A 25,471-nucleotide genomic window follows, 5' to 3' on the forward strand; every position below is an offset into this window, starting at 1 on the left:
TCCTTTCCAAGGGAGGGAGGGGTTAAGAGACTGGGAAGAATAGAAGAACATACTTCTAATTGGAGATCTGCAGGAGACAGAAGCAGAATATAGTTGAGCAATATTTTAAATATATCTAAGAATTTTCCAGAATGGGCTAATCCAGTACTTAGATTCTGGAAGACTATTCAATCCCAAGAGAAGTTTAAAAAATATCCTTTTCTAGACACATCATGAACACCAAAGTGCTTATTGTCTATTAGTCACACACCATACTTCAAGGAAGGAAAAGAAATATTGTCTGTATAGTAGATTAAAGATGGCTACAAATTTTTTGTTACTTTTCTCATTGAGAGGAAGAGGCAGTGAGAGACAAATGAGGTTTCTCGTTTTTGCTTACAGACTCCAGTTTGTCCTGGCAGGTTCCAGGTTATTCTTACGCTTCGCTGCTTCACATCTGGCCTTCCTTCCCAACTGTCAGCCCTGTTGACCTGCAACGACTTCAGACTCATTGCCAGAAGTGGTGGTTAATAGCAGTCTTCACCATCTTCCACTGTTTCATAAGGTCTAATACCTTTAACAAATCTCTTATTTTATATCATTCATACAGTTCAGCCTTCCTCACCAAAGCCTAACTTATAGTCTGTGATTTCGATGGCCATGAGCCTAAGTAAAATTTTGGAATTTTGTTACTATGCAAGAGGAGGTGAATAACTACTAGGGGACAGCTATTGTTGGTCTTTGCCACATGTGATTTCCAAGGAAGAAAACTAGTTTTTCACAGTCTCCACTCATTCCACTTTACTGATTTATGTTAATTTTTTGACCCTTGTAGGTATAGAGATGTTTAAATGTGAATAAATGAATGTAAAATGTAACAGTTAGGCAGACATAGCAAAATTAAAATGCTATGATCAACTGAATTATGCCAAAGAGCTTCCAGTTTTAAAAATAATCATCCCTGACTTCTCTCTTTCCCTTGCACCCTACGTTGAATCCATAAGCAATCTACTTTCAGCATAGACGAGCAATCTGATAATTTCCATGGCTACCAAAAAGCTATCAATGTTTATTTAATGGAAGATAACAATAGTCTTATTAACTCATTTCCTTCATTCTGCTTTTGCTCCTTTATATTCCTTCCCATGCTCCCCCACCACCAACCCCACAAGACCTAGCGTCATCTTTTAACATAAATTGCTACTTATTTTTTCATTGTTCTTCAGTGGTTTTCCAATGTCCAAAGAATAAAGCCAAATTCCATAGCTTGTAATGCAGGTGATGAGATACTTATGACATTATTGAACCCAGATAAACACTCTTGCTTTGTCCTTGAAGATGAGGTGATATAGGAGAGGAGGATCTGTATGACCTTGTCCTTCACAGTTGTCACTGACATAACCGAGAATGTGCAATGCCACCATGGGCATTGAAGATGTGATCTTTGTAAATTGGTCCCACTTTAAGAAGGAATGAGGTGGAATTCTGAAATGTATTTATTTACCAATTCATACTCAAAAGATTGTCTAATACATAATAAAAATTACACTTAAGGATACCTATGAGTCACTTTAAGGGCCATGTTATTAACATGAAAACTACAGATAAGTGTAAGGTTTCCCTTACCATAAAAGGATTCTTTCCATGGAGGACTCTGAGTTTATTAAAGATACAATTTTGCATTGCATTATGCAGAAGAGTATCCTATCTTAATAGTGACTAAATGTGAACAGAAAGGGAAGGGAAGAAAAGTGAATAAGTGAAACTATAGATAGAGAATTTATCCCTGACTAAGCCCTCCACCCAAACAGCTAGTTATAAGCAACCCCCCTACCCAGTTTTCCTGTTTGTTGTTGATTTGGGGAAGATTTGTCTAAATAAGAAAAGGGGTAGGATTGAGAGTATTGAAGAAAAAAAAAGTAACATTTGGAGAAATTCTCTGAATCTATAAGGGCTGATCTAAAAACTGTACACTCCCACAGGGAATATAGTCAATAATGTTGTAATAACTATGTAGGGTGTCAGATGGGTACTAGACTTATCAGGGTGATCACTTCATAAGTTATATAAATGTCTAATCACTAGACCTGAAACGACTATAATATTGTATGTCAACTGCAACTGAAAAATAAAATAAAATATTAAAAATATAATAAAAAAATAAAAACTCTACATTCAAAGACCCAAATGGAAGTCCTGGAGTGCTTGCTTAGGTGTGATCTGACCCAAACCAAGCAGAAAGTTGTTTCACCAGGGCTCCTTTTGATAACTTTTCCCCAGGCAGAATACTCATCCCTCTCCCCATCTAATCAAAGACGACTTCTACTCTAAAACCACACCCTTAGGATTCCCAGGCTTATTGCTCATCCTTCTTCCTCAGTGTCTGCGTGGTGTTTACTGCACAGGCAGTCAGCACTGTTACCACGTGAGATGTGGGAGAACGGCCTATATATGCATTTAGAAGTTACAGGTTTGTGATTACATATTCAATGAATTTAGTCTCTTTCAGGCATTAACTGTTTAGTTTTACCACCGTTAAGATGGCTTTCTGATGTTTTAACCTAGACCTTTGAAGTTATTTCAGTTTTGCTTCCATCCCCATCTGTAAATAAGCTATTTCGACGAGTTCTTTGGCTCATTATGGAGAAATAAGTCCCTTTCAGAGTTCCATGTTAATTTAACCCTCTTAATAAAATTTTCTCAGCGAAGCCACCTGAATTCAAGTCTGCCTCATCCCTCGGATTACCCAGTGGTTTCAATTCCAGCAGTATATTAGGAACACCTAGGGAGCTTTTAAGACCAGTGCCTAGAGTCTGTCCTAGACCAATTATGTCAGAATCTCCAGGCATAGGATGGCAAATTTAAAGCTCCCCACAGGATCGTAATGTACAGCCACTGGTGTTATTTCGGTTGAGAACCAGTGATCTCAAACACAAAATCCTCTTACTCAGCATCTTCTTTAGTCTGAGCACATTAGACCCAGTCAGCATCACTAGAATCCCATATTTCTGATCTTGTAGATTTTCCAGCTTTCCTTTTTTTGCAAAATTCCACTCATGTGAGAAGCACAGAATTTATTCAGTCTGGGTAGATGATGCTGTTTTAATCAATTCACAAATGTAGTTTGTGTAAATCTTATTTCCCATATAACCTCTGCAATTTGAATGGAAAAAAATCAGTCTTCATTATTTATGCAAACTTACTAAAATAAGAAGATGATATCTTTGAATGTACATCAATTGTTATTTGAGTTTCCTTTGCTTCTGTTTTCAGCAATATTAGACTGAGCAAGGAACCACTTCTAGCACAGCACGCTTTTCCTTAAAATTCTGGATGTTACGTAAAAAAATATATTAAAATAATTCATGACTAAACTGATAAAACCAGAAGTTTCCTTGTAGGACAGAAATGTCAAATAATCAAACAATCTAAAGAAGTGAAGCATTAGAACCCAAGTTTTCCATAGTGATGTTTACTGATCCCTGGGGGTCTAGAATGTGGGTTTTAATGGATGTGTTCTGGGAGATAGGAGTCTGGGGTTCCTAGTAGGGAAAGAGGTACGATCTGAAATCTCCTGTATAATGCCAAAACCCAAGATGTGTATCCCCGTTAGTAAGTAAAACAGAAATATCCCTTCTATAGATTGAGGTGATAAGGCTGGAAGCCTGTCCAAATCTGGCTTTTGGTCTCTAATATCATTCTACTACTTTTATATTAGAAAAAAGAAAAAGATGCCAACCCAGAGATTAAGTTTAAAGTGGTCCAGAATTGGTATATCTCCCAGGTCACTGGCAGAAAATATGTGCATATTATTTTTCTGGAGGGTTTTAACTCAGGCCTTGAATAATTACCACAGATAAAAATGCCAAGGAAAACAAGCTCAGACACAGACACAATTAAAAGACAGATGGGAAATATTTCTGCTATATTAGTATTATCACAGTAACTGTCAGCATAAAAAATTCTTTAATATTTTTGAGAAGTAGCCTTCTCTTTATTTTGTAAGAATTTTTTAAATTAGAAATAGATGTTGAATGTTTGAAATAAATTGTAAATTTAAAAATATTCTCTAGGTTTTTTACTAGGATGACATAAACCATTCTTTGCAATTCCTTCCTAATTATTTTCCTCATTTGATCACAGTTCACCTAATAAAAATAGAATACCTTTGTGAGAGATTTTCTTTGGTTTATTGTTTTCCTATCAAAATTCTGGATTTACATTGAGAGCAATAGAACATTTAAATATCATTTTCTTTGAATAGTACTTACTATGTGATGGGCCCAGTTCTAAGCACTTTACACTTACTGACTTATTTAGTGCTCATAATAATCAAGTAGGTTGTTACTATTATTATTCCTATCACATAGATTAAAAAAAAGAGGATTAAGCAAGTAGCCCAGGATCACACAGCTGTTAAATCTTCAAACCTAGACTGATTGGCTACAGAGTTGCACGGACCCCAAGCTATACTGAATCTCACAAAGTTCTTCCATGATTACAATCTAAATTAGGCTCCCTTTTATTTCTTTGATAGCACTCTGTTCACTTCTTCCTGAGCATTAGTATAGTTTAAAATAATTAATTAACTAATTAGTTTAATGTCTGTTCCCTTCTCTAGACCCTTTCTCTTTGAGATTTGGAGCTATTTCATGCCATTTCCTTGTGGTATACCCAGGGCCCAGCACACAGTAGATGGTCAATAATTAAGTGAATGAATACATAAAAGGTATCAATAACTAGGAAGAATGTTTCCTTTATGGAGTAATGTCTCCATCTTGTGGAATTTTAGAATATTGCTTGAAAAAAAAGTTTTTTTTTAATAAGCTAGGATTTCACAGGAGAATTGACACTCAAAGGCTATTTCCCAGACTTCTATAAGTCTTTTTTTTTTTTTTTTTTCATTGGACTGGCCCTTTTGAGATTTTTCAGTGTTATAGAATATAGCACAGTCTCTTCAGAGCAGGGCTTTCGCCTACTAGATTTGCTTGGCGAAATGGGTTGTGCAACTAGGTAATTAACCGGCAGCAATTTACTGTCCAGAAATCATTTGATTCTACCTTGCCATAAGGTGAAGCACACGTCCATTCATAAGCTCTCGGCACAGAATGATGACTTAGGTACATCCAGAGTCTCTTCCTTGCAGCGTTCATACAACATCTAAGGGGTCTACTCACCAGCAGTCCCTAACTCCCCACCACATGGTACCCAGAGCGTACGATGGCTAGAGTGGAAATTGTGTAAAAAAAATATAGTTCTGCCCCTACCATCATACTCTAGGAGAGAGGAGTCTATTATGCTCCATTATAAATCTTGGGTTTTACTTGTATAATATGTTACACACAAAATCTGCAATAATTTTTTTAAAATACCAATGTGTTAAGGAAGACTTACTTCCCTTGATCTACCTATCACGGGCAGCTCATTTAAGAAGTTAGCAAACCTTGCTATTCAAACCAGAAATGGACACAAAGAAAATGTTTAGGCCAGAGAGATTATAAATGCAGATCATATACGCAGACTCATTTCCCCCGCCTGGTTTATTATAGGTCCAACTCTGGTTCTCTCTCACCAATCAACCACCGAGACGAAAGGCCGGAGGTCTAAGACTCCGCGAGAGCCGCTCCTTCCCCACGATTCTATGGTTCTCAGGTTACTCTCATGCCTGAGAACTCTATGGTTCCGGGGCGGGCTCGGAGGCCTGAATTTGAAGGCCGTGGCGGGAAGATGACAGATACACCTGTCACCAGGTCCGGTTTCTCCCGAAGGGGAGGACGCTGGAACTGTGGCTGTCCCTGAACAGCCGAGAAGAGTTCGCGATGAATCATCCGCGCCGGAGTGGGAAACGGCGGCGTTCAACATTAGGCTCAGACTCCTGGGGAAGCGGCGATGACAGCAGTGACAGTCCCCTACTCCCCTCGGGGCGGGTGCTGAGCCCGCCCCCCGGCCTGGGACGCAGTTTGATGGACAGAGGCCGCCCGCCGGCCGCAGCTGCAGGTACTCTTAGGCACTCGGTGGGCAACGGGCGAGATGGGCGGTTTAGCCGGACTATGTGAAGAGAGGTGTTCTCACCGCGAGAAGCTTGCTTGTTTGCACAACCTACTCAGCTTCTAGTCTCCTTCTCAGTTTGTGATTCGACTTCGGTGCGGCAGATCACTTTCTGTTTAGACACGGACGTGCTTTCAGTTTATATTCAGCGACTGCCTCGTAGTAACACTCAAGTGGTTTCTGGATCTTTCGATCTTTACAGAAACAACTTCCGAGGTGGCTAAAGCTCATAACCTGGAGAGGGCTTGCTTCTAATAGTGCCCAGTACTCCTTACAGATCTTACACTGGATGTGTTTTATGTCAGGTGTGGTTCATATAGACAGCCTCCTTCCAACACACAGGAATTCCAAAATACAGTGGAGGGCTGAAGGCATGTTAAATTAAATTCAACTATTAATTATTTTTTCTTTTTTCCTGAAAGAGGAATGCAAGCAAACAGTTCCTGACGATCAAATAGACAAGCTGCTATTGGCAAATTGGGGACTTCCTACAGCGGTTTTGGAGAAATATCACAGTTTTGGTGTAAAACAGATGTTTAAATGGCAGGCAGAGTGCCTTTTGCTTGGACAAGTCCTGGAAGGAAAGAATTTAGTCTATTCAGGTATTCAAATTTGTGAAAATTAAGTTCTCTGTTTTAAAAACATTATGAATGTAAAGGATACTATATTGAGGTAGTTATGATTTTCTTAAAGGTGGTTGAGACAGTGCTTTATAACTAGAGAAAGCCTTAAAATATATATGAAAAATGGAGTCTCATTATATTTATATTTAAATTATGCAAAATCCATTATATGGCTGAGTGGAGGGAAGGAAAGGAAAGACAGCTTAAAGAGAACTATTCTGCTTGCCATTCCGCTCAACACGCCTATGTCCAAAGTGAGTGTACAATGAGAGGTACAAATCTGCTCTTCCTTCAGTCTATCTCAGTTGCTTTTCCGTGTGTGAACATTATAAATTATATGTTTATAAATTGACCTGTTTGTACAGGTTTCAATACACAAAACCGTATGTAATATACTTTATATATGGGCTTTCAAGGACAACTCTGACATGTATACTTTTAAACTTTTCTACTATACTGACTTTAGAAACTGGTTATTTGGTAAGATGCACTTCCTTTGTATCAGTTTTCTCTGAAATTATGAGTCATCCAGATTTTTCATTATGGTTGCAAAAAATAATTAGACAATTTATCAGTAGATATAAGTTCAGGCAATGGAGTCAGACTTGTTGCGTTCGAAAACTGTGCCACTTATTGGCTGTGTAACCTTGCAAATTACTAGAGAGAGAGCAAGTAAGCATGAGAGAGCACTTAGAACAGTTTGGGATACATAGAAAGTACACAGTAAGTGCTAACTAGTGGCAATTAGTGGCAGTGGTAGAATGGCCTGACCATTTCAATTGCTTAAACCAAAAGGTGGGTGTCATTCATAACTCTGGTACCAACTCACATCAACTAATCACCAAGTCCAGTGTCTATAACCTCAGATATGTTGATTCTGACTACTTTTCTCTGTTCTTAGGTCCATTACCTAGATTACTATCATACATAGGGTGCCAAAAAAATGTATACACATTTTAAGAAAGGAAAAAACTGTATTAAAATTGTAATATTCAATATATACTGATAGCAAAAGATGAATACGTGTACAAGTCATGTGTGTACATTTTTTGGCACCCCTATCATCTCTCTTTTAGATTATACTCGCTATCATCCTTCTTCTAGATTATGCAACATAGCCTTATAACTAGTTTGTCTTTTCTCTCTGGCCTTGCTCTGCTCCTGCAGCCAAAGTGATCTTTATAAAGTACAAATATGATCTTGTCACTCCTTTTCATAAAACGTACTAGTTACTCTGCATTGCTTTCAGGATAAATTCTAAATTCCTTACATGGTGGGATTATAAAACTCTTTTTCATGTGGCACATTCATATCTCTTTTTTCACTCCCCTACTTGTGCTACATTTCAGTCTTACTAAATTACTTACTGGCATTTAAACATTCCAGGCTTTCCTCCAGGTGTTTGCACTGTTTTTTCTGCTTGGCATTCCTTGTCTCTTTCCTGCTACCCTTCCTTCTCATAAGGTCTGTTTCCTTTCCATAAACTTCCTAACAACTCCTCTCCCTCAACTTCTATAAAACTCCTATCACAATATGTTAAAGTTCATCTCCTTCCTCAAAGCAGGGCTTTTAGCCATTCAGTTGTTAAAGGAAATGATCTTCAGGTACAGCCTAGGTACTCAATAATACTCATCATTTATTCTTTTTTTTCTTTTCATTTTTTCCCATCATTTATTCTTGATATAAAGATATGTTTACTAATTCCCTGTTTTCATTGTGAGACTTCAGAGAGTTAATTTGAAATTAGGGGCATTTAAAGGTATAAAGGTTTCAAACGTTAGTTGGGCCTTAATGATAGGTTAGTCTTAGGTGCTGTAGTTACTGGATATGGTTTAAAACATTTTTTAATGCAGTACATCAAATATTATTTCTTTTTATGATAACCTTGTGGAATAACATGTTTTAGCTCCTACAAGTGCTGGGAAGACTCTTGTTGCTGAATTACTTATTTTGAAGCGGGTTTTGGAAATGAGGAAGAAAGCTTTGTTTATTCTGCCCTTTGTCTCTGTGGCTAAAGAGAAGAAATACTATCTCCAGGTAATGTTCTTGTACTAAGTTTGAAATTGTGATAAGGCCTGTTATTGGCAGCCATGGCTTTATTCATTTGAAAAAGAATTATAAAAGCAAGTGGAAAATAAAGTTTCTTTTATTGCATCCCAATGTAGCTTTAAGTGTTGACCATTTATGAAGGGAAATTTTTGTATTATTGCATGAAGGAGAAAGACCATCAAATTAAAAGAGTAATTAGTGAAAATTGTGGTGAAATTGACAAACCTTTCCTTAGGAAGAGACTATTCAATTCGTATATAAATATGCAAGCTAAGAATCAACATTTTAACTGAAGAGTAGGAATAGACTGAAGCATGGAAAGAGTGTTTAAGGAAGCATATGCCATCCTAATTGAGGGCCATTTGGTAACATTTAAGGGATGAAGAACAGGATCCATTGGTACTTAGGTGAAGCTCCAGGCCTGTGGTCTGTTCCTCTGTTCTGCAAAAATGAACAATAACATTTTTCATTTGTATGATGCTCACTGGTTTTTAACGCATTTTTACAAATACAGTGTTCCATTACATAGAATAAATTTATTACTGTGATTTCTGCAATGAAAAAAAATGTGCTATCGGAATGGTAAGATTATTATATTGGTAGTCCAAAAAATTTGGGTTCTACTCCCAGTTTTGCTGCTATGTCTTTAGGCCTGGCACATAATCTGCTGGGCCTCAGTTTTTTCTTCGGTAAAATAAGGATGTTAACCCCAGTACTATGGGTTAACTCAGTAAACACTCAGAAATATCTTACTGAATGAACAGCTCTAAAGTTCTATGGTTCTATAAATCTTTTAACGGTTATTTCAGAGGCCAAATAGCCAACAAAGCTGGTCCTACATGGTAACATCTTCTCAACTTAGACCAAAGTAACAAAATGATGAAAGGATCCTTTTTATTGAGAAGGTATGTTAGTTAAAAGTTAAACTAAGAAAAAAAATTAACATCGAAGTCCCATAGCATTTGACTTTTGAAAACTCTTCTTTAATTATATAAAAATTAGTGAGATAATGAGAATAATTTCCTCATGAAGTATAAATTTGTTTCTGTTTTTCTTTTTTCTTTTTTTTTTTGAAGGAGGGTGCAGCTCAAAGTGGTGCACGTGGGGATCGAACCAGCAACCTTGGTGTTATGAGCACCACGCTCTAACCAACTGAGCTAACTGGCCGCCCTAAATTTGTTTCTTAAAGTGTTATATTAGCATTAAAGAAAGAGCTAGTTTCTCATTTGTTAATTAGATTAAAAATGTTTAGTGCTTAAGGTAGATTTTCTTCGATTTTAATTTCTATAAAAAGCTCTTTGAACTGCTCTGATTAAAATATATTGTCATTAAAATGGCATACTTAATTTGATTTTGCCTTAACAGAAATTCTCTGTACTGAGTTTTGTCGATTCTAAATTTCATAATTTTAGTATATGATTCTAGAAAGAACCAGTGTGTCCTGGCCAAGAACAACTAACAGTAATCTGATAAATGTCTTTAGATACTTATGTCTATGTTCTGGTATAGAACCAATTTATAATTCATGAATATAAAATATTTTCACCTGTATTGTTCCTTTTTACTCAATTCAGAGTCTGTTTCAGGAAGTAGGAATAAAAGTAGATGGTTACATGGGCAGTACTTCTCCAAAACGGCATTTCTCCTCCTTGGATATTGCTGTTTGCACAATTGAGAGAGCCAATGGTCTGATCAATCGCCTTATAGAAGAAAATAAGATGGATCTATTAGGTAAGAAAATTAGGAAGTAAGCAAATACTTTCTATTGCCATTTTTTTTTAATGGAATGGAGTGGAGATGTTGTGACTATGTGTCCTATGTTTTCTTCTATTGTTTGTCATCTACTTCTGGACATTAGCATCTGTAATGTTAGGAACTCTGTGTGGAAAAAAAATATTTGTGTACTTCTCCTGTTATTAACTCAACTTTCTTGTATTTTTGCACTTTACGAAACATAGAGGATATCCTTGAGCCATCAAGTCGTTTCTCATTGCTTCTTTCCTTTCTAAACTTTACCAGAAATAGAGGGAAGCATGCTGGGGCTGGATTTTCCATCTTTGCAATTAGTGTATATGTGTATTCGTTATTATATTCTGGTGCTGTGATATCTGGATTAGGCCTGTACCCAAGGGCTACCAGTTAACAGGGAAATGGTAGGGAACTACAGAAACTGACACTGTATTTGAGCTTCGGACTCTAGTAGGAAGATTTTCCACCTTAATGCTGTTTTCTTTTTTTAACCACTTAGGAAAGTCCCCTTTGTAGAACTAGCAGCAGGAAGAGAATGTTTGTAGCAGCAAACAAAGCAACAAGAATATCAGTAGGCTACTTATTGAGATCCTGGTGAACTTAAATGATATAATTATGGTAGGGTAGGAGTAGGGAGTGAAATCAAAGAGTCATAAGACATGAGCTCTATTCTACAAAGCTTGGAGAGAGAAATAACATCAATTTGTATCAGAATTGTTGTATTACTTGTGGCCCCATTTGATCTTAAATATCCTGAGAATTGCGATAGAATCTTATTAAGTGTTACATCTAATATACCCAGCACAGTGCCTGGAACACTAGGTAGAATAAATAGTTTTTGGATGAATGTATGAACAAATGCTAAAATAACTCATCATACAGTGTAATTTGGAGATAGCTTACTGATGGGAAAAAGAAGCACCATGTGTCATTAGGAAATAGTGTGAAAAGATTTTGATTTTGGTGGGGAAGATATGTGGCGGGGACACCAGTGCATGTGGAAACTATGATGGCATGAAAACATTTAACTGAAGAAGGTATTGAGTGATACTAAGTTTTCAGTAATTCTTCAGCATTATTCCAAGTGCATAGACTGGTTTGATTATCCTAGTAGTAGAGAAGAGGATTATGGTCATATTTATGTTTTGTCATAGGTTGACTCACTAACCTACTATTATAAAATGAAAACATCCCTTAAAATCATCTCTTTCTTTTTGATCTGATTCTGTTTTTCTTTCTAACATGAGTATGGTTGCCCTGGTTGTTTTCCTCATAGGAAAGTCAACACAGGGAATAACTGTCATAGATGTCTTTGATATCTCTTTGTATATATATTTCTATAAGGTTACCAATTAAAAAGTGAGTAATGAGGAGCAGTTTCCCCTGAGTTTAGCTAATCATTGATTTTCAGATCCAGAATACATTGTAATAGGATCACTTATACCTGAAATATCTTGGAAAAGAATTATATATCATGTGGATTCTGATTTTTGTTTTATGGTTTGAAATTTGCATCCCCTGCAATCTATTATAATGACAGCTACTTACTGTATAAGATATCAGATTCTTAGAATTGTGAAATTCTGTAAAACCTAGTATCTGGAAAATCTCTTTAGGAACGGTGGTTGTGGATGAATTACATATGCTGGGAGACTCTCACCGAGGATATCTGCTGGAACTTTTGCTGACTAAGATTTGCTATATTACTCAGAAATCAGCGTCTTGGTGAGTCCCTGAAATAACTGCATTCCTGAGATTCTAAACACTGTTGAGACAGTATCTATGAAAGTGCATAATGAGTTACATAAATTAAAGAAGGAAAGTAGTAATTATTTAGGACAAACTCATGTACAGCAGTTCATATTTGTTCTAAAACAAGTATCTAAGATGGAGAGTGATTTTAGATTATTTTGTAAACATTCTGAAGCTTCTGGTTGTTGACAGAAGAATTTTATGATAGAATTTTAAAAATCCAGTTTTTGTATTTGTTAGTTATACACAGATTTTATGTAAATAGGCAGGGCTAATTTTGAAAAATAACATTTCTTTATTTCCCACATCCCAGAAACAACTACTTTCAACTCATAGCTTTATAAAAATTTATTTACAGTGGCGTCTCTAAATGCAGCTACTTGAGTTTTTAGTTTTACACATTATATGTTGACTTCTTACTATGGAAAATGGAGATCTGCCTCTTTTTAATGTTCTTTTCTTACCCTACCCTGTCTCTTTCCCCATCCGCCATCTCTCTTTATTTTCTCATCATCTTCCTGTTTTCCAAATATAGTTATAATTTTGCTTACATCAGTATTTGGTTACACTGTTATGGCTATATAAATACCACTGTTAACTACGCCATGTAGTATATTACGATTACTTTTACTTTCCAGGTAACTTTTTTTCTCTGAAGTTAATAAATGTCTTATTTTTTTTTAAACTTTCATTTATTTTAAGTGTGTTTTTCCAGGGCCCATCAGCTCCAAGTCAAGTAGTTGTTTCAATCTAGTCGTGGAGAGCGCAGCTCACAGTGGCCCATGTGGGGATCAAACCGGCAGCCTTGTTAAGAGCACCAGGCTCTAACCAACTGAGCTAACCGACTGCCCTAGTAAAAATTTTTTTTGATTAATGGCTTGGTTTTCTATGTACTTATCACTAATTTATCCCCAGCCTCTTCCACACTTGTGTAAATCTTCACCTAACATGTTCCAATACATTTGCTATTCTATCTACCAAATTCATCTTTTTGAAGTTTCTCCTAAATTCTTCTGAGTTGTTCCAATCTGGACAGGTGGTTAATCTATATATATGCTGCATAACAGTTATCTTGTGATCTCTTTTTATCATTATCATTCATTCCAATAGCTTTTTGCTTGAGTCAAGGCCCCCTTTTTTGGAATCACATGCCTTTCTATTGATTTACTTCTTCATTTTGGTAGGGATATCATCCAGGATGTTCCACTTGATTTCAGTATACAGGCTGTTATCGGTATAGTTTTTTTTTGAAGATTTGCATTTCTGGAAATGCCTTACAATTAATTCATAGGTTGTCCTGGTGTAAAAGACAAGATTTGAATTTTTTTTCCTTTAGAGTTTTCAAGACATTACTTCATTACTGTTGGGAAATCCAATGCCATGCTGCTCCTTTACCCTTTGTATAATTTTTAAAAAATTCTTTCTGAGAGTTTTTAGGTGCTCCTTTTCTTCCTCAGTGTTGTGAAATTTCACAATGATGTGTCTTGGTGATGGTTTATTTTCATTCATTGTGCTGGAAACTCAAAAGGTTCTTTCAGTCTGGGAGCTCTGTCAGTTTAGGAAGATTTTAACACATTTCTTGCAGTATGTGAGAAAAGATGTAGATAATCATCTATATCCTAACTCAATAGGGATATAGAAGATATAACTAACACAATTAGCAAATTTGACCTAGTGGATGTATGTAGAACAATTATCAAATAAAAGCAGAATATATGTTCTTTTCAGTTTTACATGGAACATTTACAAAAAACATTTACCATGTTCGAGGCATAAAACAATATATTTTAAAGGATTTAAGTCATTTAAAATATATTCTCTAATAACAGTTGAATTAAACTAGAAATAAATATAAGAAAATCATATAACTAGAAAATGCCCCCATGTTTGGAAATTAAGAAATACATTTTGGATCAAAAAAATCACAATAGAAATTAGAAAATAGTTTGAACTGAAAGTATAATAAAAAATATGTCCTAACAGAACTTGTGAAATGCATCTAAAATTTTTTTTTTATTAGTTTCAGGTGTACAAAACAATGTAATAGACATTTATCATTTATATCCCTCACACGGTGATAACCCCCCTCCCCCCATCTGCTACCCCTCTGACATCACATACAGCCATTACATTTCCACTGTGTCTATTCCTAATGCTGTACTCCACTTCTCGTAACTATGTATGTATATGTGTGTATGTGTGTGTGTGTATATATATATATTTAATATATATATATTAATATATATATATATATATATTATATATATATATATTATATATATATAATTGTAGTTGACATTCATTATTGTTCAGTTTCAGCTTCAGGTGTACAGTGCAGTGATCAGGCATCTACATCATCCCTGAGCTGGTCTCCCTAATGGGACAAGTGTCCATTGGATACCCTACAAAATCTTTACAACATTATTGATTACATTCCCCAAACTGTCTTTCATATCCCCATGACAATCTTGTGGTTACCGACTGTGCTTTCTAATCCCCTCACCTTCTCCCTTATCCCCAAGCCCCTCCCATCTAGCAACTCTCAGTTTTTCCTCTATGTCTCTGAGACTGTTTCTGATTAGTTCATTCATTCTTTTCTTTAGATTCCACATACAAGTGAGATCATATGGTATTTGCCTTTCTCTGTCTGACTTCTTTCACTTAGCATAATGTTCTCTAGGTCCATCCATATTGTTGCAAATGGTAAGATTTCATTGTTCTTTATGGCTGCCTAATACTCCATTGTATAAATGTACCACAGTTTCTTAATCCAGTCGTCTACTGATGGGCATTTTGGTTATTTCCACTCCTAGGTATCTAACCAGAGAAATACAAAATTCTAATTCAAAAAAATTTATGCACCCCGATGTTTATTGCAGCACTATACGTAATAGCCAAGACATGGCAACAACCTAAAATTGATTTTAAAGGGAAATTAATAGTATAAAATGTACATATGTATTATTAAAGATGAGAGACTGAAAAATTAGTGAATTATTCATCTCAAGAACTTGGAAAAAAATTGTAAAATAATGCCACAGAAAATAGAAGGAAAGATGTAAAGATGAGTAAAAACTGATGAAAGAGGAAAGTCATTATCCTGAACATTCTACAAATCAATAAGAAAAACAACAAGCCAATATATCAGTGGACAAGGAACTTGAACAGGACTTTAAAACGGGGTATGCAAATGGTCCGTGAATATGAAATGGCGCTTAATCTAATTAGTAATCAAGGGAATGTAAATTGCTTTTTCGGAGAGATATCACCTCAGACTCCCCAAAATGGCTGACATTAGGAAGATTGACAATACTAAATGGTGACAAGGATGTAGAGCAATAAAGCACACATGGATTGTAGGGTGTTACTGTGATACAGTCGCTTTGGAAAACAGTTTGACATTATCTGATAAAATTGAAGATCATCTGTGACCCAGTAATTTTACTCCTAGGTTTATACCCTAAAGAAATGTATGCATGTATGTACCAAAGGACATGACCAAGAATATTGCTAGCAGCCCTGTTTGCAATTAATACTATGCATCTTTTAACATCATTGTCATTTGTTTTCCATAGCCAGGCAGATTTAGCCAGTCCTCTGTCTTATGCTGTGCAGATTGTTGGCATGAGTGCTACTCTTCCTAATTTGGAGCTTGTGGCTTCCTGGTTGAATGCTGAACTCTACCGCACTGACTTCCGTCCTGTACCACTGTTGGAGTCAGTAAAAATTGGAAATTCCATATATGACTCTTCAATGAAGCTTGTGAGGGAATTTCAACCCATGCTACAAGTGAAGGTTAAGTCAATATTTTTACCTCAGTATCACCAGTATTTTGTGTTTGATTGCATTTTCTAGCAAGTTGTTAACAGCTTTTGAGTTATGTAAATTAGGGGTTGCAAAGTAATTGAATATGCATTATGTATCTATTAGAAGGATTATTAATGTTAAGCTAATTGGTTTTATCTTAAAAATTGGTGGTGATGGTAAGAGAGGAAATGTAGTTGTGTCTTCAATTTAAATGACTATCATTTCCTATAAGTAATACAAAATAATACCTAATTTTGTAGATTTTTCTTTTTAATTGGGAAAATATTTTCTTATGGCCTAGTTTACACTAAACATTAATGTGGAAAATTAAACTTTTGTTAGATGGTAGGTATAATATTTAGTAGAGTGGAAAAAGCATCATTTTTGGAGTCAGACCTATGTCTCAATAGAGATACTTGATATGGCTGTGATTAAATTGGTGTGTTTCAGTACCCTCATAGGTATGCATTTGTAGCTTCCATATGCCTGGTATGGAATCTTATTCAGTTGTTTTGCTCTGTACCCCAAATTTCACTTGACTATGCCTTAATTACCTCAATGAATATATATGTAAGCACATTAATTTATTCTCTTTTTTTCTTCTATTACCATGTTCATGCCTCTATTTGACTCACTTTCAGCTCTTACCTGGACTATTGAAATAGCCTCCTAAGTGATCTCTCTGCTTCCCACCTGGTCCCCTTCAGTCTATGCTTAAGTCAGGAGGAGCTTGTGATCCATTTAAATTGAACATCAGGTCATGTAACCATTCTGCTCAAAAATTTACGACGGTTCCCCGTTCCATTTAGAATGAGAGCCATGGTCGTTATAGTAGCCTTCGAGGCCCACATGATCTGCCCCCACCCTCTTAGTGCTCTGACCTCACTATATTCCTTCTGACACCCTCCACAGCCTCTTTGCTATTCCGTAATATGCCAGGAATCTCCCTCCTCAAGTTCTCTTAGTCTGGAATGCTTTCGACCCCCAGGCATCAGTATGGTTTACTCTTCACCTTTGGACCTTTATTCAAATATCACTTTCTTAGACCTTCTCTGGCCACCTTTTCTAAATTACCTTCCCTTCCTGGTCCCTATTTTGCCTGTTTTATTTCTCTCCTTAGCATTTTTCAAAATTGAACATACTATGTACTTTACTTATCTTGGTTTCGTTATTATCTATCTGTTTTTACTGGAGTAGAAACTCTGAGGATAGAGCTATTTTTCTGCTTTGTTCTCCATCCCCAGTGCCTAGAACAATACTCTCCATTCCCATTGCCTAAAACAATATCTGGCACATAGTAAATACTTGTTTAGTGAGTGAATGGATGGATGAATTAATTAACCCATTTACACACACTGACCTTCCAGTTTTGAAAACTCACTTGGCCACCACTGGGTTTTCACATATACTCTTCATTCTGCCTGACATAGTTCGTCTGTCCCTCATTGAGATAATACCTCCCTTCCTTCATTTCTCAGCTAAATCATCATTATCTCGGGGAAATATTTATTTCAGATCTTTCTGTCAAGTATATGTCAAATATGAGGCCTCAAAACACTGTAAAACTCTCTTTTATAGTACAGCTTATGATTACATTTTACATTTGTTTAGTACTTTAATGTTTTCCCAGTGAGACATAAATCCCTTGAAGATGGGATCTTGACTTTCTTTTGCTCACCATTATATCCCCATTGCTTAAAGGTTGGAGGTCAATACGTATTAATTGAATGAATACAAAATTTTTTCTTCTTACCTTATATCATAAGGAGGTTTCTTTCTTTTTTTTCTTTTTGTTTTGTTTTTTTCTTTGTTTTGTTACTGACTTTGTAACTGATTTTTATTATGTCTTTGAGTAGAAAAAACTTTCCCCATGAAGCAAAATGAATGACTTTAAACTGATGTGAAATGTCTTGAAAGTTCTACTAGAGTGGCTATTTTTTTCCTTTTTAGGGAGATGAAGACCATGTTGTTAGTTTATGCTATGAGACCATTCGTGATAACCATTCGGTATTACTTTTCTGTCCATCAAAGAAATGGTGTGAGAAGCTGGCAGACATTATTGCCCATGAATTTTACAATCTGCACCATCAAGCTGAGGGTAAGTTACTGATTGAAACAAAATCCTCCATACTTAATACATTTTCTTGAAAGTAATGTTAACGATTATATTAGCAAAGCATGGCTTTTTCTTCATTACCACCACCTGCCCCATGGGCACTCCTTACAAAACTATGCATTTGTAACTAATCCTCTTCTTATACTCATTATAGACAATGTGTACATACACTCAGGCTAATCTTCAGATTTTGGTGTACTGGAGTTAGACAAGTATGTATCAGGTTCTCCATCTCGGATCTATGAGCTTTGAAGCCACTAAATTGTATATAAAACTTCATATACAATATACGCATTTTTCTGGGGTGAACAGCCATATCTTTCTTTATATTTACAAACTCCAACTCCAAAAACAATTACACATACATATACATAATACACATATGTATATACACATATATGTATTTATACACATATGTATTTTATTTTATTTTTTTCACTTGAAATGCCTTTATTTTAGTTAAAAATGAGGTCAATTAAAAAAACAATATGCAAAAAAATCATACAGGTGTTATATGAATATGGTAATAATCATGAGGGTGATTTGCCAGTCACTAGAGTTTGATAAACACTGGTATGGTGTATTTGGGAAACAGAAGAATCATAAGATGAAATGAAGGTGAGAATAGGAGACAAGCTAGAAGAGTTTGGCAGAAGTCAGCCTGTGAAAAGCATCCTATATCAGGATATGGAGGAAAACTTCATGAGGAAGCATGGAAGGATTATAACCAGAAGAATGACACAATAAGTTTTGCAAATTAGAACCTTCTAGCAGAACATAAGAAGGACTTGGAGAAAGCACACCAATTAGGAGGCCAATAGGGCCCCGCAAGGGAGGGTGAGGTTATAACCACGGGTTCAAGCAGTGGGGCTCTGAAGGATGGAGGGATTTGTTTGACATACCAGTGGTACAATCACCATTGTCACCAATTAGATGTGAAGGGAGAAATCTATAATATTGCTCCAGCTCTGACATGATCAGTGGGTGACATGTGGTTGGTTCTCTTAACCAGGTGAGGGGATATTTTCCCTTACTTACTCCTCTGCTTGATAATTGACATGATTTTTGGCATGAATGGAGCTCAAAATCTCAATAGCTCTGTGTTAACAGTTTAATAGGCAGCACCCAAGGTCCTTCCCTCACACTCCTGGTTAGAGATCTAATTTCTCTGAGAAGAGAAGCAGAACTCAAAATGTGTGGTGGACTTAGCATCTTTTTGTGCTGTGAAACACATATGTATTTTAAAATCAGCTTTATTGAGGTGTAATTTATGTACAATAAAATGTTCCCATTTGAAACGTATAATTTAATCAATTATAACAAATGTATACAGCTGTTTAATTCCCACTATGGGAACATTTCTATCACCCTAAAATCTTCTCTCTTGCTTTTTTGATATTTCCCTTTATCCCCAGCCCTAGGTAACCACTGATTTGCTTTCTCTCATTTTAGATTAGTCATGCCTTTTCTAAGATTTCATGTAATATAGTATGTATGTGTCTTTTGTGTCTGTGTTCTTTCACTCTGCATGATATTTTTAAGATTCATCCAGGTTGTTACATTTATCAATTTGTTCCTTTTTTTATGGCTGAGTAGTGATCTAGTGTATGGCTATAACCATTAGTATATATTTCTATTGATTTTAGGATGAGCACTGTTCCCTCACCACTTTTACTAGCCTATGATCCCTTGGGGTCCAAGGTAAGTATAGGGAAGACAGAGACCAGTTCTTGTCACAGTATATTAGGGTATATTATGACTTTATTTATTATGCCAGTGGCATCATGAGGGTGGGTGATGGAGATCTCATACCAAGCTCCAATAAGCAAATGTTGCCTGAAGTTTATACTGGGTAGCTCTGGTCCAACATTATAATATCTTTTCTACTTCTCTCTTAATCAATACTTTCTGTACTTTGCCAACTTATATTCCTTATGCTGTACCATGGTACCATATTCCTTAATAACCAGAATCTTGTATTATTTTCTTTGCTTGAGTTTCTTTTATTTTTATTTATAGCAGTGGTTCCCAAATCCTAATGATTGGACTGGAGCCTGAGCTATGATGAAATTTTCACCAGAAAAGTAAAGTCAAGGCTGTACATTTTTCATAAAGCTGAAGTATAAATTCTGAAATTATCCCTAGTAATATTTGTTTTTGTTAATGTGACTTTTCTTTTGAAATAAAGGTATTTATCGATGTTAATTAAAAAAAAAATTAATGTCCTTAGCATAATAAAACATTGGCAACTCTCTGTGGGTCCTCAAAATTTTAAGTTAACCTGAAAAATAAAAATGTATTTTATGAGAAGTTTTACTTGTTCAGAAATCCAAAACGGGGAAATTCTTTAAGAAGACATAATTCCTGCATATAAGAAAGTTAAGGCCTTACTGCGGGAGAAGGTTACACAGAGAGACAAAAACAGAAGGTAATGTGTGTTTAATTACCACATGGGTGCCAATGAGGCTAGAAAAATTGTCCCGTAGAATTAGGCTCCTAGGTGATTCTGACACTGCTGATTGATGAGACACACTTTGAGCAAGGATTTTAGTTTTCAGCCTCTGCATGGTAGTCAATATCCATAACCCTCTCCTTCCTTCAGCCGGCTCCTTTGGTCCCCTTCTATGGGCTTGATCTCACTCTGCTACAATGTTTCCTGAACTTCAGTGCACATTAGAATTACCTGGGGAGATTATGATTCCTTATGTCCAGGTTGTACCTGACTGTATCACAATGTCCAGGGGCGAGAGCCGTACATCAATACTTTTAAAAGATGTTCAGGTGAATATTATATGTAGTAGTTTCAGAATATTATATGTAGTAGTTTCAGAACCATTGTCCTAGTGGTTAGGTCTGTGATGACTTAGGCAGATAACATTTAAGGAATTCCAGACAGAGGTGAACAGTGTTGATAATTTTTTTTTTTTTTTTGGTATCAGGATTGGTAAGATCATCTGAACTTTCACCAGTGATACTAGAACAAAAGGGCCTCCTAGAAGTGATTGATCAGCTAAAACGTTCACCTGCAGGACTGGACTCTGTATTACAAAAAACTGTACCATGGGGAGTAGCATTTCATCATGCAGGTATGCATATTTATAACCTGTTATTAAGAAGCCCCCTTCAAAAATCCTCACAATGTCTTCATTTTTGTATTTACGTTCATTTGACTTCTTGTTAACCACACTTAATACTCTTAGATTTCATTTTAAGAAATTGAGTGATTAATATTAAATAAGAGTAAAACAAACATGTTTAGGTTTACTTATCTGTATAGTATATAAATACTAGAAGGGAGTAGATAGAAGAGGCTGAAGCGGGTCAAATACCTGGTGACAGAAGGAGACTTGACTTTGGATGGTGAGCACACAATATACAGATAATGTGCTATAGAATTGTACACTTGAAACCTAGATAATCTTATTAGCCAACGTCACCCCAATACATTTAATAAAATTAACAAATAAAGAATATATAGTTTCTAAAATTAGGAATTTAACCTTTTCAACTTAACATTTTTATTATGCTATATATAAAGAAAATTTTAAATACACACACACACACACACACACACACACACACACCCAGTTGACCCTTGAACAACATGGGTTTGAGCTGCATGTGTTCACTTATAAGCAGATTTTTTTCCATAAGTACATTGGAAAATTTTTTAGAGATTTGCTACAATTTGAAAAAAAAATCACAGATGAACCATGTAGCTTAGAAATATCAAAAAAATTAAGAAAAAATTAGGTATGTCATGAATACATAAGGTATTAGTCTATTTTATCATTTGATATCATAAAATATACACAAACATAAAAAAATAAAATTTATCTAAACTTATGCATGCAAACACAGACCATACATGGCACCTTTCGCTGTCGAGAGAAATGTAAACAAATGTAAAGATGCAGCATTAAGCCGTAACTGCATAAAATTGACTGTAGTACATACTGTACTACTGTAACTGTTTTGTAGTTACCTTCTGTTGCCGTTGCAATGAGCTCAAGTGTTGTGAGTACCCACTTAAAATGCCCTGTGACGCTCATCATCTCCTGTGAGCAGCTTGTTTCTCCAGTAAATTGGGTATCACAGTGAAAAATGATCTCTCGTGGTTCTCATGTATTTTCATTGTATTTAATACAATACTGTAAACCTGATTAAGACCATGGGACCCTTGTGAAGTGCCAGTAGTAATGCTGGAAGTGCTACTGAGAAGCAGAGAAAAGTCATGACATTACAAGGTAAAGCTGAATACTTGCTACGTGCTGTCGACTGAGATCTACAGCTGCGTTGCCTACCATTTCAAGATAACTAGAGCCAGCATAAGGACCATTGTAAAGAAAGAAAAGGAAATTTGTGAAGCCTCTGCTGCAGCTATGCCAGCAGGCGTGAAAACCCAGCACGTTTTATGTAATACCTTTTATCATCTATTGAAAATTCAGCTCTTATGTGGGTGCAGGATTGCTATAAGAAAGGCATACCTGTAGATTCTAATATGATTTGAGAAAAAGTGAAGTCATTATATGCCAACTTAAAACAGCATGAAGGTGAAGGAGCTAAAGCTGGAGAATTTAATGGCAGAAAAAGATAGTCTGGTAATTTTAGAAAGAGGTTTATCTTAAAAAATGTCAAGATAACAGGAAAAGCAGCTTCTGCCGACCCAGATGCCTTGAAGAAAGTCATTGAGGAGAAAGGATATCTGTCTGAACAGGTTTTTAATGCCGATTAAGGTACCCTATTCTGGGAAAAAATGCCACAAAGGATATTTATTAATAAGAAAGAGATGAGCACCAGGATTTAAGGCCGGAAGGGGCAGGCTAACTCTATTGTTTTGCGCAAATGCAGTCAGGTTTATGATCAGGACTGCCCTTATCTATAAAGCTACTGGCTGCTGAGCCTTGAAGGAGAAAGATAAACACCAGCTGCCCGTCTTTTGGTTGTACAAGAAGGCCTGGGTAGTGAGAACCCTTTTTCTGGATTGGTTTTATCGATGCTTTGTCCCTGAAGTCAGAAAGTACCTTGTCAGTAAGGCACTGCCTTTGAAAGTTCTTTCAATATTGGATAATATCTCTGGTTAACACCAAAGCCATCAAGGTCTACTTGCCTCCAAACACAACATCTCTAATTCAACCTCTAGATCAGAGGGTCATAAGGAGCTTTAAGGCTCATTACACCGGGTATCCTATAGAAAAGATCACCAGTGCTATGGAAGAGAACTCTGATACGCAGAACATGATGAAAAGTCTGGAAGAATCACAGCATTGAAAATGCCATTGTTGTTATATTAATAGAAAAAGCTGTGAAAGCCATCAAGCCCGAAACAATAAATTCCTGTTGGAGAAAAATGTGTCCAGATATGCATGTCTTCCCAGGATTGCTGACCGAGCCAATGAAGGAAATCACGATAGAGACTGTGCATATGACAAAAAGGGTAGGGAGTGAAGGGTTTCAAGATACAGATCTTGACGTTGACTTGATGGAGATGAGTGCTTCAGAACCAGTGCCAGACAATGAGGAAGAAGACGTAGAAGAAGCAGTGCGAGGAAACAAATTGACATTAGACAGTCTGACAGAAGGATCCCAATTATTCAAGATTGCTTTTCACTTCTTTTACAACATGGACCCTTCTATGACATGGGCACTGGACCTAAAACAAACAGTAGGAGGAGTACTGTATAGAAACATTTTCAGAGAAGTGAAAAAGCAAAAAAAGTCAGACAAATTACAGTATATTTCTGTAAAGTTACATTGAGTGTGCCTGCATTTCCTGCCTCCCCTTCCACCTCCTCTTCCTTCTCCTCAGCCTACCCAACGTGAAGATGACGAGGATGAAGACCTTTATGATGACCCACTTCCATTTAATGAATAGTAAATAATCTTCATGCCATACGGTTAATAAACTTATCTTGTGTATAACATAAACTTATATTGTGTGTGTGTGTGTCTTCATGGGAAAATCTAATGACTGTATGGCAAGAACTGTCTTAGACATTCGTGTGTCATCATCACCATCACCATCATCATCACCTAAGGGTTCATCGTGTAGAATATCATGTGCAAGACGTGTATTAAAATGGGTGGCCTATCCTTAGATAGGCATAAGGTGAGTGATATTTAATATACAATTGATAATGTGTTAGTTTTCTTACTGTTTTGTAACTGCTTTCAAAGAATTACATTACTGTACTCGTACAGTATGCCTCTCATAATTGGAGAAACTGTATCAGCTTATCATTACAGGTAAGTGGTTTTTAAAAAACTGTAACAGTGTTTCCAAATACTGTATTATGATTACAATACTGTATGCCATAAAAATTTTATAACAATTCGTTCTTTGGTGAGTAGACTAGACTACCATGAAGCAACATACTGATTACACTAGACTGCCATAAAGCAATCTTTGCTGCTGCTTTGTTCTCATTGCATGAATCCTGATACTTGTAATTAAGTATGAATTTCTTTTTCGCATTATCTTCATTATTGATGTCTAGTGTAAGCAATACATATAATATCTACATGTTTTGTATCATATAAGACAATATTGAAGTAGGTACTGAGACAATTCATCTTGTAAACAGATAGCATAAACTTATGGTAAATGATAAATTGATAAATACAGTACAGTACTAGAAATGTATTTTTTCTTCCTTATGATTTCCTTACTATTATTTTCTTTTCTCTAGCTTACTTTATTGTAAGAACACAGTACATAGTACATTTAACATACAAAATATGCGTTAATTGACTGTTTATATTATTGGTAAGGCTTCTGGTCAACAGTGAGCTATTAGTATTAATAGTAAAGTTTTGGGGGAGTCAAAAGTTATACACAGATTTTCCATTGCATGTGGGTTCTGTGCCCATAACCCCCATGTTGTTCAAGGGCCAACTGTACATGTTATTGTAACTTCCTTTTTTTAGGTCTTACTTTTGAGGAGAGGGATATCATTGAAGGAGCTTTCCGTCAAGGTCAGATTCGGATCTTGGCAGCAACTTCTACTCTGTCATCTGGGGTGAATTTACCTGCACGTCGTGTGATTATTCGGACTCCTATTTTCAGTGGTCGAACTTTAGATATTCTTACTTATAAGCAGATGGTTGGTCGTGCTGGCAGGAAAGGAGTAGACACAGCAGGTGAGTTTGAACTTAATTGTAATAGCGTTGCTAAGCACAGTGTCGTTATAGTTGAAATTTGGCTAATACCTGGCGACCCATTTCTCACGATGTGGTGTTTGTTATCCAAAGCACTAATGTCATATTTTTCGATTTACTTAATATTTATAATGAGTATAACTTATAATTTTCATGTTGTCAACCATTGATTTTCTGCTAATGTAGAATT

General features: G+C 36.0%; 1 protein-coding gene across 3 annotated transcripts in view; it reads left to right on the forward strand.

The window, feature by feature from the left end:
• Positions 1-25,471, forward strand: part of POLQ (DNA polymerase theta) — a 115,977-nt gene that overhangs the window by 20,721 nt on the left and 69,785 nt on the right. For 2 of the 3 annotated variants that reach the window (XM_019729623.2, XM_019729624.2), the window contains exons 2-10: positions 5,529-5,976; positions 6,450-6,629; positions 8,557-8,687; positions 10,274-10,430; positions 12,065-12,173; positions 15,776-15,995; positions 17,958-18,105; positions 21,063-21,209; positions 25,051-25,263. In XM_019729623.2, the coding sequence (XP_019585182.2) occupies positions 5,799-5,976; positions 6,450-6,629; positions 8,557-8,687; positions 10,274-10,430; positions 12,065-12,173; positions 15,776-15,995; positions 17,958-18,105; positions 21,063-21,209; positions 25,051-25,263 (1,483 nt within the window). In that variant the 5' untranslated portion in view covers positions 5,529-5,798. Of the gene's footprint in view, positions 1-5,528; positions 5,977-6,449; positions 6,630-8,556; positions 8,688-9,182; positions 9,605-10,273; positions 10,431-12,064; positions 12,174-15,775; positions 15,996-17,957; positions 18,106-21,062; positions 21,210-25,050; positions 25,264-25,471 lie in introns of those variants that run through there. The other variant, XM_074331249.1, reaches the window with a different exon arrangement.

Source organism: Rhinolophus sinicus, linkage group LG01 (genome assembly GCF_036562045.2).
Source record: "Rhinolophus sinicus isolate RSC01 linkage group LG01, ASM3656204v1, whole genome shotgun sequence".
Classification (NCBI taxonomy): domain Eukaryota; kingdom Metazoa; phylum Chordata; class Mammalia; order Chiroptera; family Rhinolophidae; genus Rhinolophus; species Rhinolophus sinicus.